Source organism: Ictidomys tridecemlineatus, chromosome 2 (genome assembly GCF_052094955.1).
Source record: "Ictidomys tridecemlineatus isolate mIctTri1 chromosome 2, mIctTri1.hap1, whole genome shotgun sequence".
Taxonomy (NCBI): Eukaryota; Metazoa; Chordata; class Mammalia; order Rodentia; family Sciuridae; genus Ictidomys; species Ictidomys tridecemlineatus.
The window spans coordinates 216,213,832-216,232,579 of NC_135478.1; the positions used below are offsets into that span (position 1 = coordinate 216,213,832).

The 18,748-nt window shown below is 40.3% G+C and overlaps 1 protein-coding gene across 5 annotated transcripts in view; it reads right to left on the reverse strand.

Moving 5' to 3' along the window:
* The window catches only part of Kiaa1549 (KIAA1549 ortholog), a 145,156-nt gene that overhangs the window by 20,192 nt on the left and 106,216 nt on the right, over positions 1 to 18,748 (reverse strand). For 4 of the 5 annotated variants that reach the window (XR_013435441.1, XR_013435440.1, XM_078040609.1 and 1 more), the window contains exon 16: positions 8,946 to 9,266. Coding sequence is in view for 3 of the 5 variants with exons in the window: in XM_078040609.1 (XP_077896735.1) it covers positions 8,946 to 9,266 (321 nt within the window). In the remaining 2 variants the exon portion in view is untranslated. Of the gene's footprint in view, positions 1 to 4,628; positions 8,217 to 8,945; positions 9,267 to 18,748 lie in introns of those variants that run through there. The other variant, XM_078040610.1, reaches the window with a different exon arrangement.

Below are 18,748 nucleotides of genomic sequence, written 5' to 3' on the forward strand. Positions count from 1 at the left end.
TTCATATGCATGTTTGTTTTTGTTTTTTAAATCAAGGCTCATCACTCTACCTATCAGGATTTCAGGAGATCTGAGTGGTAAACCAACAGAAGAACTGTGGGGAAAAAGCTACCCGTTTTTAATCCATGGTACTATTGTGGGTGAGGCATTTTAACCTACTGTCTTCAGAAAGAGGATGTTCTGTGCTGAGAGACAGGGAAAGTTAAAAAAAAAAAAAGAAAGAAAGAAATCCCTGACAGAATTACTGTGATTGGGTGTCAGGTATTTACTTTAAATGAGTCACCCTTATATAAAAGGCTTGGAGGACAAAACTGAATTTTAAAGTTTTAATCAGCTATGACAATACAAGTCTCATTTTCATTTCATTCTTAATCCATATAAAACACAGCCCAGTCCAATGTGAAAGGCGAGTCAAATGGCTGGGACAGGTCTGAGGTGGAGCAGAGGCAGGTTGTAAAAGACCTTAGCTGGCCCCGAGGCCTGCACATAGGGTGACTCCAAGAGTGGAGCTCCACTCAGGGCAGCAGGAACACCACATCCCAGCTGCCTGACTCACAGCTGCCTAACCCACACCGCCCTGCTGGTAAAAAGGAGCAGAATGTCATCGGGCGGAACCCAGAGGCTCACGAGGTGACTGAAGGCATCTTGAAACCCACATTCCTCTGGTTTTCACTGTCAGAAGAAGCAAATAAAGGATGGTTAGGTTCGTCCTGGCAACAAACCAGTAACTTTACCACCAGTTTATCAACATGCTGAAATTTATATGATCCTGGTTTTCCACTAGATTAAATCAATACCACTCCCATTGAACAAATATCAGGGTGACGTCAAAAAGTCCACAATTGATTTTTCTTTTAAAAAAATCCACAATAAGAGATACTAGAATGCATTTGAATTCCTGGTTGAGAAGGTAGGTTAAGGCATCATCATGGAATCTTTCATCTCTAACACCTAAGAGCCAGGAACAAATAATAAAAGTAGTAAAACAAATCTGTCAAAAATTACTGCTAAAAATTCGTGCAAGTGAAGGAGAAGAATCATGCTATAAATGGAGAAAAGCAGCGGCCAAGGGAAAAAATGATTCTCACAGCACGGTGTGGCTCTTGACCCCACCCAAGAGCGAGCAGAGGTGCACCTCCACTCAGACAGGGGCTGGCTGGGGGGCGACCTGGCAGTCTGGGGCTGGAAGCAGTAGGATCAAGGAAAAGCCTGGGGGCAAGGAGACACGGTCAGTAGTGACCAAGTTCAGGTCAAAAAGTGAGACCAGAGCTTTCGTCTTGGAAATCTCAAGACTAAGCAAACAGGCTCTTGGCAGATCTTCCTCCTCATCCTAGCTCCCCTCCTCATCCCACAAATGTCTCGAGGTGCAAGTCCTGCAGCAGCTTGGTCTTCTCAACACCCCAAAACTACATTTCACTTGTCACCTGCAGGCGGAGCTGTCCGGGCACCTTCCAGACAGAGGCTGGGAAAGGATCGGGAAGCTCCTGAGATGATCCTGAGGACGTGGCGCCCACTAGTGGACAGATTGGAGAGGCAGCACCGCTGGCTCTGTGTGCTTCCCAGGCCAGTTCTCTCTCACTCCTTGTTAGTGGGAGGGCTATCACATTTCAACGGCATCTCTCACCGCACAGCGCCTGCCAGGGGTCCCCTTGTCACAGTCCCCTGATAGAGCCTTAATTCTGGGTCAACCCCACCGTCTGCCTTCTCGGCCTCTCGCCTGGGTGTCCGATGTTGAACCACAAGGCCAGGTGGAGAACTCTCACTTCCGCCACTATAATTTCCTGCAGGTCAACCTCAACAGGGACCTCAGGCTGTGCCTCCAATCTGTGATCTCAAATTCTCTACAACAGGCATTTCGGATCCCGACTCTCCCCCAAACCACCGAGCCAGCCACACTTCTTCCCTCCTTCTCAACAGACGGCTCTGCTGTCCCCACAGGGAGCACAGAAGCCTTGAGATGTGGCTCCTCAGCTTCATGCCACCCAACCTCTCCTTCCTGTTGAGTTGGCAGGAATACGTCCAGTCGTTTCCAAACACAGTTCCTCCCCGGGTACCCTCGACCCACGGCACCCTCTTTCCTGTGTCCTCAGTCTTCTTCCATGCTGGCTCAATGCGGCCAGCAATTAAACAGGTGGAACCTTCTGGATTCTTCCTCTCAACTCCATCCACACCAGTCTACTGGCTGGAGCCACTGACAGTCACAAAGACTGCTCCACCAGCCTCCCAATGGTCCCCCTGCCTCTACTCTTGTACTGACATCACCCTGAAGCCCAACGTGGGGCAAATCTCTCACAGTGGCTTACCTAGTTACATCTCCCGTCTGCTCAGAGCCCTTCAACGTGAAGGTGTCACCCTGGGGATGAGGTGGGCACTATGACTGTGGGCTTCTTGCTTTCTCTCTCCTGCCTCATGAACCACCCCTTCACTGCCCCTTCTGTGCGAAATGCTAGAACCAATCACTGTTAAGAACACACGGTGACTGGGCTACAGGGTGCCCAGATACCTGGTTAAACACTATTTCTGTGTTTACTGGGTAGACCCAGTAAAGAAGGTGGCTTCCCCAGTGCAGCTGACCTCAGCCACTCCACTGACGGCCTCAGTAGAACAAAAAGGGGGAGGAAGGTGGGGTGGTGCTCCCTCTGCCTCCTCATTCCTGCTCTTGGAGATCCTGTTTTGCAGGCTTTCAGATTCAGCTCAGGCCTCAGGACACCCCTGGTTCTCCTGGTCCTCCAGCCTGCAGATAGCAGATCATGAGCTTCTCAGCCTCCACAATCAAGTGAGCCAATTCCTCATAATCAGTCACTCTTTTTATTTTTTTATATCGGGGATTGAACCCAAGGTCTTAACCACTGAGCCACATCCCCAGCCCTTTTTTATATTCTATGTAGAGATTGGGTGTCACTGAGTTGCTCTGGCTTTAAACTCACCATCCTCCTGCCTTAGCCTCCTGAGCTGCCAGGATTACAGGTGTGCATCACTGTGCCCGGCTATAATCAATAAATCTTAATCTCTCTCTCCACACACACGTCATAGGCTCTGTTTCTCTGGAGAATCCTAGCTAATATACATATCAAGCACACTTGGGGGAAGAAGTTTTTAACACCTTTATTGAGTTGTAACTGACATACAATAAACTGCACATATTTAAAGAATGCACTTCTATAAGCTTTGATGTATGACTGTAACTGTACATTACCACCACAATCAAGACAATGAACACAGCTCTCACCCCCAAAGTTTTTGGGTGCCCCTTTATAATCCTTCCAACTGATGTCCCCACCTGAGCCATCTCGGCAACCACTGATTGTTTTCTGTCACTACAGATTTGTATGCATTTTTTAAACTTGTATTTCAATGGAATTTCATAGTATATATTCATTTTCTTTGGTCTGGCTTCCTCTACTTAGCATAATTATTTATGAGAGTCAATTATGTTTTTGTCTGATTCAATATTTATTTTGGGGGGATGGTTCTGGGGATTGAACTCAGGGTCACTCAACCACTGAGCCACATCCCCAGGGTCTCACTGAGTTGCTAAGCACCTTGCTGTTGCTGAGGCTGGCTTTGAACTCAAGAGCTCCTGACTCAGGCTCCCAGGCTCCTGGGATTACAGGCTTGAGCCACCATGTGTGGCTAATAGTTCATTTTTATTACTGAGTAATATGGACATACTACATTTGTTTTTCCATTTCTATATCTTCTTTGATGAAGTTTTTATTGGATTGTCTGTATAATTTGAATCTTTTCTATTTATTGAGATTAGCTTTGTTGCCCAGAATATGTTCCATTTTGGTAAAAATTCCATGATTGAAAGAATATACATTGTGCTCTTATTAGCTCCCTGTTCTCTATATGTCAATTATTTCAAGTTGGTAGTGTTATTCAATTCACCTCTACCTTAGTGATTTTCTGTATATTTGTCCTACCAGTTATTGAAAGAGGAGTATTGGAAATCTCCAATTTTAATTGAGGATTTATATTTATGTGTAATTCTATCTGTTTTTGCTTCATGCAAATAAATATTTAATATTTTGTCTTCATTTTTTTTTTGTTGTTTGTTTGTTTAATGGTACCAGGGATTGAATCCAGAGGCATTTAAACACTGAGCCCCAGCCCTGTTTTGTTGTTGTTGTTTTTCTTATTTAGAGACAGAGTCTCACTAAGTTGCTGAGGCTGGCTTTGAATTTTCAATCCTCCTGCCTCAGCCTCACAAGCTGCTGGGATTATAGGTGTGTGCCACTGTGCCTGGCTGAGATTTTTTCTTCTTGATGAAAAGTGACCACCTTGTTATTATGAAATGATCCTCTATGCTGGATAATACTCTCTACTATAAGATCTCTTTTGGCTGATGGTAATAAATCCACTCCAACTTTCCGTGTTTAGTGTTAGTATGGCATAACTTTCTCCATACTTTCAACCAAGTTTGTACCTCTGTATTTAATGTGGGTGTCTTGTCGCCAAGCAATTGTTTGGATCTTGCTTTTTATCCACTCTGACAAGCTCTGCCCTTTCAAAGGGATGTTTAGACCACCTATGTTTAATATGACTCTTTTTTTTTTGTAAATTTTATATTACGTTTTTCTTTTTCTTTTTTTTTTAAAGAGAGAGAGAGAGAGAGAGAGAGAGAGAGAGAGAGAGAGAGTTTTTTTTAATATTTATTTTTTAGTTATCGGCAGACACAACATCTTTGTTTGTATGTGGTGCTGAGGATCGAACCCGGGCCGCACACATGCCAGGTGAGCACGCTACCGCTTGAGCCACATCCCCAGCCCCTAATGTGACTCTTAATAAGGCTGGACTGAAACCAACCTTGCTGGTTTCTGTTTTCTCTTTTCCCCACCCGTTCTTTGTTCCTTTTTTTCCTCTTCTTCTGCCTTCCAGGGACTACATTTTATGATTTCTTTTAACTCATTTGTTGGCTAACAATAGGTTGGCTAACAATAGGATGTGTACACCCTCTGTCCCTGTCTACTGGTCAGTGCTTTAGTCTACTCACATACAGCACAAGACCATCAAAAGAGCAAACATCAATCTCTCCCTATTGGCCTTTGTGCTATTTTTATATATTTTCCTTCTATATAGGTTACAAACCCCACAATATTTTGTCATTACTTTTGTTTTAAAGAGTCAATTGTCTTTTTAATATCTTTAAATAATGAAGTTTTCAAAAAAATAATTAACCACATATTAACATTTCCAGAGCTTTTCATTCATTTGTATTTTATTCATTCAAATATTTACCTGACATCACTGTGCTTCTTCTACCTGAAGGATTTCCTGGAACATTTCCTACAAGGCAGGTGATACATCCTTTCTATACACACAGAAGAGGGACTGCGGGGTCACATTGTAGTTCTGGTTTTAATTTGTTTAGGATCCGCCATCTTGTTTTCCATACTGGCTGTATTAATCTTTATTCCCACCAACAGTGCACTAGGATTCCCTTTCTCAACACTGTCATCAACATTAACATGAGGTGAGATCTCATGATGATTTTAATTTTAATTTGCATTTTCCTGATGATTTTTGAGGTTGAACACATTTTCATATACCTGCTATTGATTTTTATGTTTTCTTTGGAGAAATTAAGTTTGTCTGAGAAATTAAATTCAATTGGTTTTTTGTTATCTAGCTATTAAGAGTTCTTCATAAATTTTGGATATTAACCCCCTCCCTATCAGATATGTGATTTGTAAATACCTTTTCCTAGTCTGTAGATTAACTTTTCATTTTGTTAACTGTTTTCCTGTTTAGGAGCTTTTTAGTTTGATGTAATCACCTTTTCCTAGTCTGTAGATTAACTTTTCATTTTGTTAACTGTTTTCCTGTTTAGGAGCTTTTTAGTTTGATGTAATCCCCTTTATTTAGTTTGCTTTTGTAGCCTGATTTTTTCAATGTGATATTAAAAATAAAAGTCATTGCCAAGTCAACATCAAGGAGCTTTTCCCCATGTTCTCTTCTAGGAATTTTATGGCTTAGGTCTTAATATTTTAAGTCTTTTATCCATTTTCAGTTGATTTTTGTGTATGATATAAAGTAAGGGTCCAATTTCTTTCTTCTGCATTTGGAAATTCAATTTTCTCAGCATCATTTATCAAGGAGACTATCCTTTCCCCCACTGTGTCCTCCTGATGTCCTTGCTGAAAATCAATTGACCACATGTGTAAGGATTTATCTGGGCTTTCTGTTCTATTCCATTGATTTGTGTTTCTGTCTTCATACCAGTATCATACTGTTTTAGTTACTATCGTTTTGTAATATAACTTTAAAACAGGAGTGTGATGACTCCAGTCTTTTTTTTTTTTCTCAGTATTGGTTTGGCCATTATTTCCTTAATAAACTTTTTGTCTCTCCTGCTCTCTGAGAACTCCAAATGTCATGTATATTCGTCCACTTGAAGCTACTGCACAGCTCATTAATCATCTGTTTGTGTTTTTCATTCCATTTCCTCTCTTTGTTTGACAGTATATAATTTTTATTACCATATATTCCAAGTCCACTAATCTTTTCTTCTGCAATACCTAACCCGGCATTGATCTCACCCCGTATATTCTTCCTCTCAGATACTAGAGTTTTCATCTCTAAGTTTAATTCATATCCTTTAATATCTTCAAGGTCTCTAATTAACATGCTTGATCTTTCCTCTAGCTTCTTAAATATATGAAACTACATTAAAATAATTCTTTAAATACCCTTGTTTGCTATTTTTATCATCCATGTCTTTTCCTTGTTTCTGTGCTTGTCTAGTTAGTTTTGATTGGATGCCAGACATTATTAATTTTACCTTATTGGATGCTGCCTATTTTTGTTTCTATAAATACTCTTGAGCTTTGTTTGGATTCAAGTTTTATGTTTGTCTGCTTTGTTCAGTAGAACTAGAGCAGCTTTAATCTTTTCCCACTCATGAAGCAGAGAAAAACAATACACAGGTGTGGACACCACAACTATGAGGTATCTCAACCTAAATTGCTCCCATACCCCTTTAGAATATATGGAGTTGTTAAGTAGAAGAGCAGTTACATAGGGTGTACTTCATAAGCCTCACTGTATACAAAACAACTGCCTGACCTACTAGAAGGACCCCACTCTTGTGAGACCTTCAGAGAAAGTGGGATCATGTCCTACAGGCACCTCTGTGAACTCTAGCTGCCTTTCCCTCCCTGGACTTCCAATCCATCTCCTCAGCTCAGGCAGTCCTCTGACTTCTGCCTGGTCCCCCTCCTTGTGTGGTGGCCAGAAACTCTCTCTGGGCATAAGCTGGAGCAACAGTAGGACTCAACTTGCTTCTTGGCAATCCCTGTCCTTTGTTGCCTACTATCCAGTGTCACAAAAACCCACATATTTCATTCAGTTGTTTAGTTGTTTCAGTAAGGAAGACATCTTTTCCAGAACAGGAAGTTTATTTACATGCCTTTATTTCTGTGTCTCTGCCATACTTGCCACTATGTGAAAAATTATTCTCTGATAACCACTAATTATCCTTTAGACAGCAAATCAAATATCATTTTATCCACAAAAGTCTTCCTAAACTCCTCAAGATTCAGCTAGGTACTCTTCCACATTGCCTCCTCTCCATGGCACTGACAACAGTGTACTGGAATTACTGTTTTGGTCCCCAGTGGAGTGCAAGAGCTAGAGAGGAGAGACCTGTGCTGAACACCACGATGTCCCCAACACCTAGCAGGGCCCCAGGCACAGAGGTACTCTGTGATGCACCTGAATGAAAATGCAAATGAGACCAGACAGCAACTGTACCCACACTTGTTTTATCACTGAGTTGTGTTCTGTATCAACCATTTCCTAAAAGATTATAACCACCAGATATAACCTTGAAGCAGTTTAACATCTACTATTAGAACAAGCTAGATTTTCATATTAAAAACAAAAACAATTACACTGAATGGTACCCTCCCCCTGCCCACGGTACCAGCTACCCACGCTGCAAGCACTATGTCTCCCAGACCTGGAAGGAAACAATCTATTACCAAAGGCCTGAAAATTCAAACCAATTTCAGAGTTAAAAATTTTTTTATTGTCACTCAATGATGAGGGACCCATCACACCTGAATAAGGGAAACAAAACTAGAAGGAGCCAGGGCTGGGGCTGGGGCTCAGTGGCAGAGCACTTGCATAGCACATGTGAGTCACTGGGTTCCATCCTCAGCACCGCATGAAAAAATAAACAAATAAAACAAAGGCTGGCTGTCCATCTACAGCTAAAAAATAAAATAAAATAAAATAAAATAAAATAAGAACCCAGTATAACTTTTCCCAACTAATAAATTTAAGTTGTGGTCTATTCATTTCTCTCCAGAGTTAATGTCACCAATCCTCAGTCAAATCATTTCTTTTGAACTAAGCAAAAACTACATGAACATTACTTCCTTGAGTGTTACTCTTTCTCCAAGTCGTAAGAAGGCAAATTTGAAAGAACCAACCAAAAAACGAAAAACATACACGAAGGGCGATGAAAAGGCAGAGGAAATGCTAAAACGTCAGCTCCCAAGATGGGCAGTTGACATTTGTGAACAGTGCCCATGCCTGGACCGCTGCCTATGCTTCCGGACCCTCAGGGGGCCTCACCTCATACAAGAGGTGAAACAATTTGGGTCCATTCCAAACTGCTCCAGTCTAAACTGGAGACGTGAGTGCAAATATGTTTTGACAGTTAAACTACCTCCATTTCATCACACAGCGAGAGAACCAGGAACATGCTTCCACAAAATCCTCTGAACTGCTCCACAAAATATCAGAGCAGCATAAAACAACGTTTCCAATATTAAGAATTAACTTAGCAGAAGATGATAAAAAGCAAGACCTATCATCCAAGATTGAATCCTTATCAAATACAACCTGAGTTTTATGGGGAACCTGCAAGAGATGCAGTTAGGCCACAAAACTCCATTATCTTGCCCAGGAAAGAATTCCAGAAGGTCAGAACTTACACTGCAGGGATTGTTGGCGGTCTGGGCTGGGCTGTAGAAGGACCCCCATTGGGTGGCTCGCCTTTCCTCGCGGGAAGGGGTGCTGTTCACAGGCAGGCTGGCTGGGACCCCGGACACTGCACCTGCTGCACCTGCAGCCTGGCTGCTGGGGGCCACCAGGGCAAAGGCGTCGTCCAGGAGGGAGTGCATGGTCTGGCGGGCCTCCTCAATGGACGGCTGGGGTGGGATGTACTGAGAGGCCGGGGTGAAGGGCAGGCCCGGATACCTGCCCAGCTCAGCTGAGGATGGTGTCTGCACATCTGCTGGGAGATCAGGATCAGACTACAGTGGGGAAATGACACACGGAAAAAAAAAAAAAAACATAGACATGAGCTTTTGTGGTGGCCCTGGAACAAAACTACAAGGCCAAAGTGGAATTTATCAATTCTCCTGAAATTGAGCAAAAGATTTATCATAAGAAAATGTTTTAAATGACAGCCAAGGAATATGCATTACATTATATGAGGGATGCAGGGTTATATCAGAAAGAAAACAAAATGGGGGAATATTCAACTCTTTTTTTTTTCCAACTAAACTGAACTATCTGAAATGTATTTTAGTACTTGAAAGTATACATTTTTACTGAAAGCCTAAACAGCCAATAAACATGATTCAAAGAATACATTCTCTAAGAAACAGCACACCTGTACCACACACAACCTAATAGACTCAAACTTCATTAGTACATTAACATGAAGAACAGGAGAGACAAAAATCCCAAACCAGTGACCAGACCTTCAGTAGGAATAGTTATGAGGGGCCTCAGATCCCACTCATGGTATCCATTTCTATAGTAGTAGCAGGGAAAAATAATACAATATAATAATACAACAATAATACACTGCACCAACAAGGTATCTCCATCTAAATTGCTCTCATACCCCTTTAGAATATACACAGTTGTCAAGTCTAGAAGAGCAATTACATAGGCTACATAGGGTGTACTTCATATGCGTTGCTATATACAAAACAATTGCCTGACCTAATAGAAGGACCCCACTCTTGTAAGATCTACAGAGAAGGTGAGATTATCACCCTCCAACACAGTAAACTCTGAATCAATGTACATTAAACATCATCAAAGAACCAGCAGGGAAACCATACTATGAAACACACTTGGACGACAACTCACAACAGATATTCCAGAACACTTTGCCAAGAGAAAGGACCATAAGGACCTGACATAAAAGTAGAGAGAAATCCATCCCAACAGATACACAAATCTCAACATAGGAATACAAAAAATATGAAAAAAAAGGTAACATGACACCTAAAATTTGTAATTCAGTAGTAACTGACTCCAAAGATAGAGAAATGGATGAAATAACAGATAAAGGATGATTACAAAATAGATCAATAAATTTCAAGAGAACACAGAAAACAAATGGATAATTTAAGGAAATCAATACAGGGTATAAATGGAATTCAAAAAAGAAATAGAGAATTAAAAAAAGAACTAAATAAAAACCTTAGAAATGACAGGCACAGTGAATCAAATGAAAATGTCAGTTGAGAGTCTCTCTACATAATAGACCAAGTAGAAGACAGAATCTCAGAGCTGGAAAACAAAGTGGTTGGCCTTGAATATTCAAACAATAAAGCAGGAGTAGAAGTTTTTATCAGAATATACAAGAATTCTGGGACATTAAGAGATTAAACTTGAGAATCATCAGCATCAAGGAAGGAATAGAAATACAGGTCAATGGCACTGACAAGTATTTTAGTGAAATGATAGCAGAAATTTTTCCAGACCTTGGGAAAGAAAAGAATGTCCATATATGAAAGGTGTTTATAATCCCAAATAGATAAGATCAAAAACATCCTCTCCATTATATGTTATAATTAAAATGCCAGATATACAGAACAAAAATAGAATTTTTAAAGCCTCAAGAAAAAATGTCAGATTACATTTAGAGATGAACCAATCAAAATAACATCTGATTTCTCAAAACTCTAAAATCAAGGAGGGCATGGAAAGATGTGTTTCAAGCCCTGAAGGAAAATAACTGCATAGCAAGATTACTATATCCAGCAAAGCTATCATTCGTAACAGAAAGTGAAATAAAACTTTCGAAGATGAGAAAAAGCTAAAAGAATTCATGACTACTAAGCCAGTATTACAAAAGATACTTAAAGAATTCCTAAACACAAGAGAAGATTTCAAAAATAGCAGAGCTCAGGAAAGGATAAATCTCATTAGAAGACTATTTAAACAAATGAGACTTAGGATTGAATTAAACAACAGAAGTAAAGCAAAATGGCAGGAAATACTAAACAGCTCTCTATAATAACACTGAATATAAATGGTCTTAACTCTAATTAAAAGACACAGACTGGCAAATTGGATTTTAAAACAAGATCCAATAATATGTGTTGTACACAAGAGATATACACCTCTCAGGCAAAGACATCCACAGGTTGAAAGTTAAAGAATAAAAAGTGATATTTCCTGCAAATGGAGCCTGGAGCAAGCAGAAGTATCTACTCTTATATTGGGCAAAGCAGACTTCAAGGTAAAATTAATCAGAAGAGACAAAGATCACTTCATACTGGTAATGGAAACAGTCCAACAAGAAGACATAATGACAGTAAATATTGTGCCCCAAACATCACTGCACCTAATTACATAAAACAAATACTACTCAACATGGGCTCAGATCCCACAACAATAATACTGAATGATTTCAACACACCTCTCTTACCAATAGTAGGCCATCTGGATATAAAATCAACAAAGACACTTCAGACATAAAAAAATACTATAAATCAAATGGAATGGACTTAACCCACATTTATAGAATGTCATACCCAAAAGCTAAATACTCTTTCTTCCCAGCCTCTCATAGAACTTTCTCCAAAATAGACCATATTTTAGGCAACAATTACACACACAAAAAAATTATTGACATAATTACTTGTATTTTATCAGATCATAATGGAATGAAATTAAGAATTAAGAGAAAGAAAAACTACCTAATGAAATGAAATTAAAAATTAAGAGCAAGAAAAAGTATATAAACATATGGAGACTGAACAATGTATACTTTTGTGGGGTCAGGCAGTACTGGAATTGAGTCCAGAGCTACTCTACCACTAAACTACATCCCTGGCCCTTTTTAGTCTTCATTTTGAGACAGGGTCTCCCTACTAAGTTGCCCAGGTTCACTTAGAACCTGTGAATCCTCCTCTCTCGGCCTCTTAAGTAGTTTGGATTTCAGGCCTGCTCTACCACACCCAACTGAACAATACACTTTTGTAAAAGGCGAAAGATTTATACGATCTGAAGAGAAACCAGAGTATAACAATACACTTTTGAATGATGAATGGGTGATAGAAAAAAATCAGAGAAGAAATTTTTAAATTCTTAGAATCAAGTGAAAATGGAGATACGACATATTAGAATCCTAGGAACACTATAAAGGCAGTTCTTAGAGGGGAGTTTATAATTTAGTGTCAACATAAAAAAATTAAAAAGACCCCCACCTACACAGCCTAATGTTGCATATCAAAATCCTAGATAAACAAGAACAAACCAATCCAAAAGTAATGGAAGAAGGAAACAATTAAGAGCAGAGTCTAAATTAATGGCATAAAGAATTTAAAAACAATACAAAGGATCAGTGTAATAAAGAATTGGTCCTTTGAAAAGATAAATACAATTGATGAACCATTAGCCTAACTAACCAAAAGAAGGAGAAAGGCCCAAATTAATAAAATTAGAAATAAAAAAGGAGACATCACCACAGACATCACTGAAATTCATGGGATCTTCATTAGGGGCTATTTTGAAAACTTGCACTCCAATAAGTTGAAAAATTGAGAAGAAATGGGATAAATTTCTAGAAACATATGACCTACCCAAATTGAACCAAGAGGATCCCTAATGTAAATGGTCCAGCCAACATCAAGCAATGAGACTGAATCAGTAATAAAAGCCTTGCACCAAAGGAAGGCTCAGAACCAGATGGATTCTCAAATTCTACCAGACCTTTACAGAAAAACTAATACCAACACTCTTCACCTTATTCCATGAAATAGAAAGGGGCTGGGGGGCACTTCCAAATTTACTCTATGAAGCCAGTATCACTTGAAACCTAAACCAGATAAGGACACATCAAGGAAAGAAAATTACATACCAATATCCTAGAAGAACATAGATGCAAAAATCCTTAATATTAGCAAATTACATTCAACAACACATTAAGATTGAATAAAAAGATCAAGTGAGTTCATTTCAGGAATATGAGGATAGGTCAATATATGCAAATCAATAAATGTAATTCACCATGTAAATAGAATCGAGGACAAAAATCATGTAGCAATCTCAATAAATACAGAAAACTCGGCACAACTCAGTACCCATTCATGATAAAATCACAAAAGAAACTGGGAATAGAAAAAAATGATCTCAAAATCATTTACGTTATACACAATAAACCCAAAGTCAACATCATACTTAAAGGGAAAAAAAATGAAAGAATTTCCTCTGAAATAAGGAACAAGACAAACATGTCCATTTCACCACCCCCTATTCAATATAGTACTTTAAATGTTGGCCAGACTAATTAGTCAACAGGAGGAAATAAAATATATGCCAATAGTAAAGGTAAAAGTCAAATTATCACTGTTTACAGAGGATCATATCTGATCCCATACTTAAACAATACAAAAAGCTCCATCAGAATACTTCTAGAGTTAACAAACAAATTCAACAAAGTAGAAGGACACAAAATCAACACAGAAAAAACATGGTAGCTTTTTATACAATAACCTGCTGAAAAAGAAATTAGGAAAATAATTCCATTCACAATAGCCTCAAAAAAAAAAAAAAAGCCCCTGGGAATAAATCTAACCAAGGAGGTGAAAGACCTCTACAATGAAAATTATAGAACACAGAAGAAAACTAAAGAAGACACAAGAAGATGGAAAAACCTCCCTTGTTCATGTAAAAGGATTAAAATGGCCATATTACCAAAAGCAATCTTCAGATTAAATGCAATTTCCATCAAAATACTAAGAGTCTTTAGAGAACCAGAAAAAGCACCCCTAAAATTCATAGGATAGATTAAAAATCTCAGAATAACCAAAGCAATTTTAAGCAAAAAGAGAAATTCTGGAGGCATCACAATACCCAGTTTTAAATCATACTACACAACTATCACAACGAAACAGCACAGTGCTGTCCTGTAGACAGACATGTAGACCAATGAAACAGAATAGAAGGCACAAAGACAAACCCACAGGATACAGTTATGTGATCTTTCACAAAGAAAGTAAAAACATACATTAGAGAAAACATAGTCTTGTTAACTAATGGTGCCAGGTAAACGGGACATCCAAATGTAGCAGAATGAAACTAGGTTCTTATCTGCCACTCTGCACAAAAGTCAACTCAAAATGCATCAAAGACTGAGGAATCAGACCATAAACTTACTACTGATAGAAGAAAACATAAGGTCAATACTCCAACATATACAAGAAGACAATAACCTCCTCAATAGGATCCCTGAAGCTCAGGAAATAATACCAAGAATCTTAAAATAGGATGGAATGCAATTAAAAGCCTTTGCACAGCAAAGGAAACAATTAAGAGCATGAAGAGAGAGCCTACAGAACAGAAGAAAATCTTTGCCAGCTGCTCTTGTGACAGAGGGTTATATCCAGAACGTAGAAAAAATAAGTTTAAAAACCTACACACACATACAAAAAAAAAAAAAAAACACAATAAATGACCAAATGAACTAAACAGATCCTTCTCAAAAGAAGAAATATAAATAGTCAACAAATATATGAAAAAAATCTTCAACATCTTTAGCAATCAGGAAAATGCAAATCAAGACTATAGCAACATTTCATCTCAGTTCAGTTAGAAAGGTCACAATCAAGAATACAAATAATAATTAATGCTGGTGAGGATGTGGGGAGAAAGGGAAACTTACTTGCACACTGTTGATGAGACTGTAAATTAGTACAAGCACTATGGAAATCAGAGATTGGAGATTTCTTAAAAGATTAGGAATGGAACCACCATATAACCTAGCTATACCAATCTTTGTATTCATACCAAAGAATGAAAAGTCAGCATATTATAGCAATACCTGCAGACCTATGTTCACAGCAGCACAATCCACAAGATCCAAGTTACTGAACCTACCTAGATGTCCACTGATAGATACAAGGATAAAGAAAATGTAGCATATTTATATAATGGAGCTTTATTCAGCCATAAAGGATGAAATCATGTCATTTGCAGGAAATTGGATGGATCTGAAGAGCATTACATGAAGTGAAATAAGCCAGACTCAGAAAGTCAAGGGTCATATTTTTTTCTCATATGTGGAAGCTAGAGAGGGGAAAAGGGTGGGGATCTCATGAAATAGAAGGTAGACCAGGGAAGCAAAAGAAGGAGACCAGAGAGAGGAAGGAGGAGAGGCCAAGGGGAGGTACTGGGGAATGAAATTCACCCAATTACATCATATGACTGTCTGAACATGTAACAATGAATCCTACTATTATGTATAATTGTAATGCATGAATAAAAATTTTAAAAACAATTAGTGTATATGCTCAAAAAACATAGTCAATCCTCCATAGGTATAGAAAACAAAAAGTGACTATTAACAGTAAGAAAAAATTGCTCTCTATAGTCCTTAAAAAAGGTCAAAGTCACCACCATTTTAAAACTATGTTCATGTTCATAAAAACAATTATGATACCTATTATAACTATTTGTAAAATAGCAATAATAAACAATTATTTAGAAGCCATTTGTCTTTAAATGGAGGCATCTCTGGATAACATGAGTCATTAAGAAAGGTTTAAATTATGTTCTATACCCTGGGTTAAGAGGCAGGAATCTAGGCAACAATTAAGATTTTTTGAAACTAACTTATTTCTCAACATTGCACTATGAGCAAAACATGGTCATAGAAGACGCTGCGAAAATTGTAAGAGACAAAACAGGAGACCTAAGGAGAAAGACTCCCCTTTGGTCTCAGAGGCTCCCAAGTCCAAACATCAGGGTTTGGCAGATGCATCGAGAGAGAAGAGGGTATGCCCCTGAGGCCGTGCGGAAGAGGGTCCACCTTCACCTAGAGTGCCTGGCTCATGAAGGGTCGTGTCACCTGGGCGGGTCGGATCACCCTCCTGAGGAGCCAAGGAAGACACTCCCAAGTCTGTCTGGGTCAGTGAGCCCATGACAAGGAAAAGCTCTACTCCACACACGCCCTTAAGCTTGGCCAGCTGCCTGGATATGCTTCCTAATGACCGAGCTCTGTCCCATGGAAGATCACAGGTCATTCCCACCAGCACAAAGGACAGCCACTGCTTAACTCCAAAACACAGAAAACTGAACTCCAAGTTGGCAAACCCACCAATGGCCCTCAGACCTGCTCCGCTTGGCCTTTACTGTCTTTATGAAAATATATAATATTATAAAAATCTGAAAACTTCATGTGAATGCTCTAGTTTCTGGATTCAGACTCACACAGAAACAACCAACTGCTGTCGAGAGCTCCGGCCCCCTTGAGATGGAGCAGATGCTCTTCTCTCCACAAAGTTCCATCGATGACCTCACTCTTATGCCCCTCACATGCCTGGTCTCCTCTGTTTCTCTAAAACTACAATATCTCCATGAAGGCTCTACTAGGGATTCTAAGTAAGGCCCTAAAAGAGGCTTCTGGTTTATGAGGGATCTACCATTGGAGGGAACCGTGTTCTTTTCCTTATGAGGTGGGTGAAGGTCCACACTCACAGCTCCTCCACACTGGTCCATCACGATGTCCAGCCTCCTCTCCAGCCCAGACCAACAGAGTAGTCACCTCTGAAACTGTGAGCCCCCAAATAAAAACTTCCTCTTCTAAAGTTGTTCTTGTTGGACTTTTAGAAAGCCCTGTGAATCCTCCTGAGAAGGCCAAGAGTCACGGAGCCATGACGCTGGAGCGTCTCTTCCTTGCTCACCTAGCTGTTTCCCCACATTTTCAGAACTGGAAAGCCAAGAGGGCGCATTCGTTTTTCTATACCCCAGCCCCTAGCACAGTGGTTCACATGGAGACGTTCCCTAGGAGATGAAAAGCTGGGACCTACACAAGTGGAGGCTCACCCAGAATCCCTAAGTCAGAATCCGAATTCCATTTGCCTGAATCCTGGTTTGATAATTGCATTAAGGTGCAATGTTGTTCCCTTTGAGCAGATACACGTTTCTCGATCCTTCTTCAGAACTACACGCCAACCTGTTCACTTTTAGACTTCAAAGATGATGGATCTGGGTTCCTATTTTGCCATCTTTGGTAGGCTATTCTAAGTGTGATCAGACACCCTGTTTTATTCAAGACAACCTTGGTTTACCCCTCTTGTCCCAGTTTAACAATTAACAGCATTCCCTTTTACCCAAAGCGTCTAGTTTGGATGATAAATAACATCAGGAGCCACGAAGTATTTTTTTCTTCTTTTTATGAGATGGGGTAACATTTTTATGTTACCCAGGCTGGCCTCAAACCCCTGGGCTCCAGTGATCCTCCTGCCTCAGCCTTCTGAGTAGCTGGGACTAGAGGTAAGTGGCACCACATCCGGCCCTGGCAAACATTTTCAGTAAAGCCAGATAATAAGTATGTTAGGGTTTGCAGGTCACAGAGTCTATCACAACTCTTCAACTCTGAAAAGGAGCCACAGATCGCACACAGACAAACAGGTGTGGCTGTCTTCCAATAAAACTTTACTGCACCTTCTAAAGTATGCATCTGGCTGGACTTGGCCTGAGGGCCACAATCCACCAGGCCTGGACTACGCTGGCAGCCTTAGTTACAGGGAGTGAGGGGTATTTATTTCTCCAGTTTTAGGAGAAGAGAGACCTCAAGGGAAGATATTTTGAAGGGAAAGTGGAAAAGTCAAGATAACCCAAAGCCATGGAAGACCCGTATGGTTTTGAGGATGAGAAGCTACCTAAGAAAAGGTGAGTTCTGAGAGAGGCAATATCTTCCTAAGGATGCATTTCAGGATTTTTAGGGAGAGAAAGTGAAAAGTAAGCTCATCTGGGGAAGAGGAGTTTCCTTTGGGGAATTTTGAAAGAGGAGCCTCAGGGATACAGGCGAGCCGTGGTCTCCAGGCTGGTGTTCTCTCTAGCAGCTCCAGGAGGAACCTCTGCGCTTTCTGTGAAGGAAAAAAACGAAGAAGAAGAAAGGGAGGGTCCAAGCCAGGTGTGATGGCGAGAACGTGTGACATCCCAGTTCCTTGGGAGCTGGAGCAAGAGAACTGCATGAGCCCAGGAGTGTGAAGCCAGCCTGGGCAACATAAAAAGAGAAGCTGTTTCAAAATTTTTTACTTATTTAATTAAAAGGAGGGTCCAGACCATCATGATGGAAGCTTCATTTGGGGTCAATGAAGGTGAATGAAGAGATCAAGAGAAGAGGAGCTCAGAAGGGCAGGGGAGCAAGGCTCTCCTGTGGGGGCCAAGCACCCCAGGCTGCCCAGGGAAGTGGAGGGGAAGGAGGAATGCCCCTGCTTCTCCTGTGGTCAGTTCCACACCTCAGGACGTCCCTGCTTCAGACAGACAAAAGTTCCAGGTGGCTGGCAATCTTGGATCCCCAGGGGACGGTGAAGTCCAACACCACTGGCGTCCAGACACTTTCCAAAGCCCCTCTGCAACACTAGAGCACCATCTGCTGCAAGAAGGCCCGGCGATGGCTCCTGAGGAGCGCAGCAGCCAGAAAGACCCAGAGACCAGGGGACTCAATCCCACTGAGGAGGAGAGTGGTCCAATTCACAGA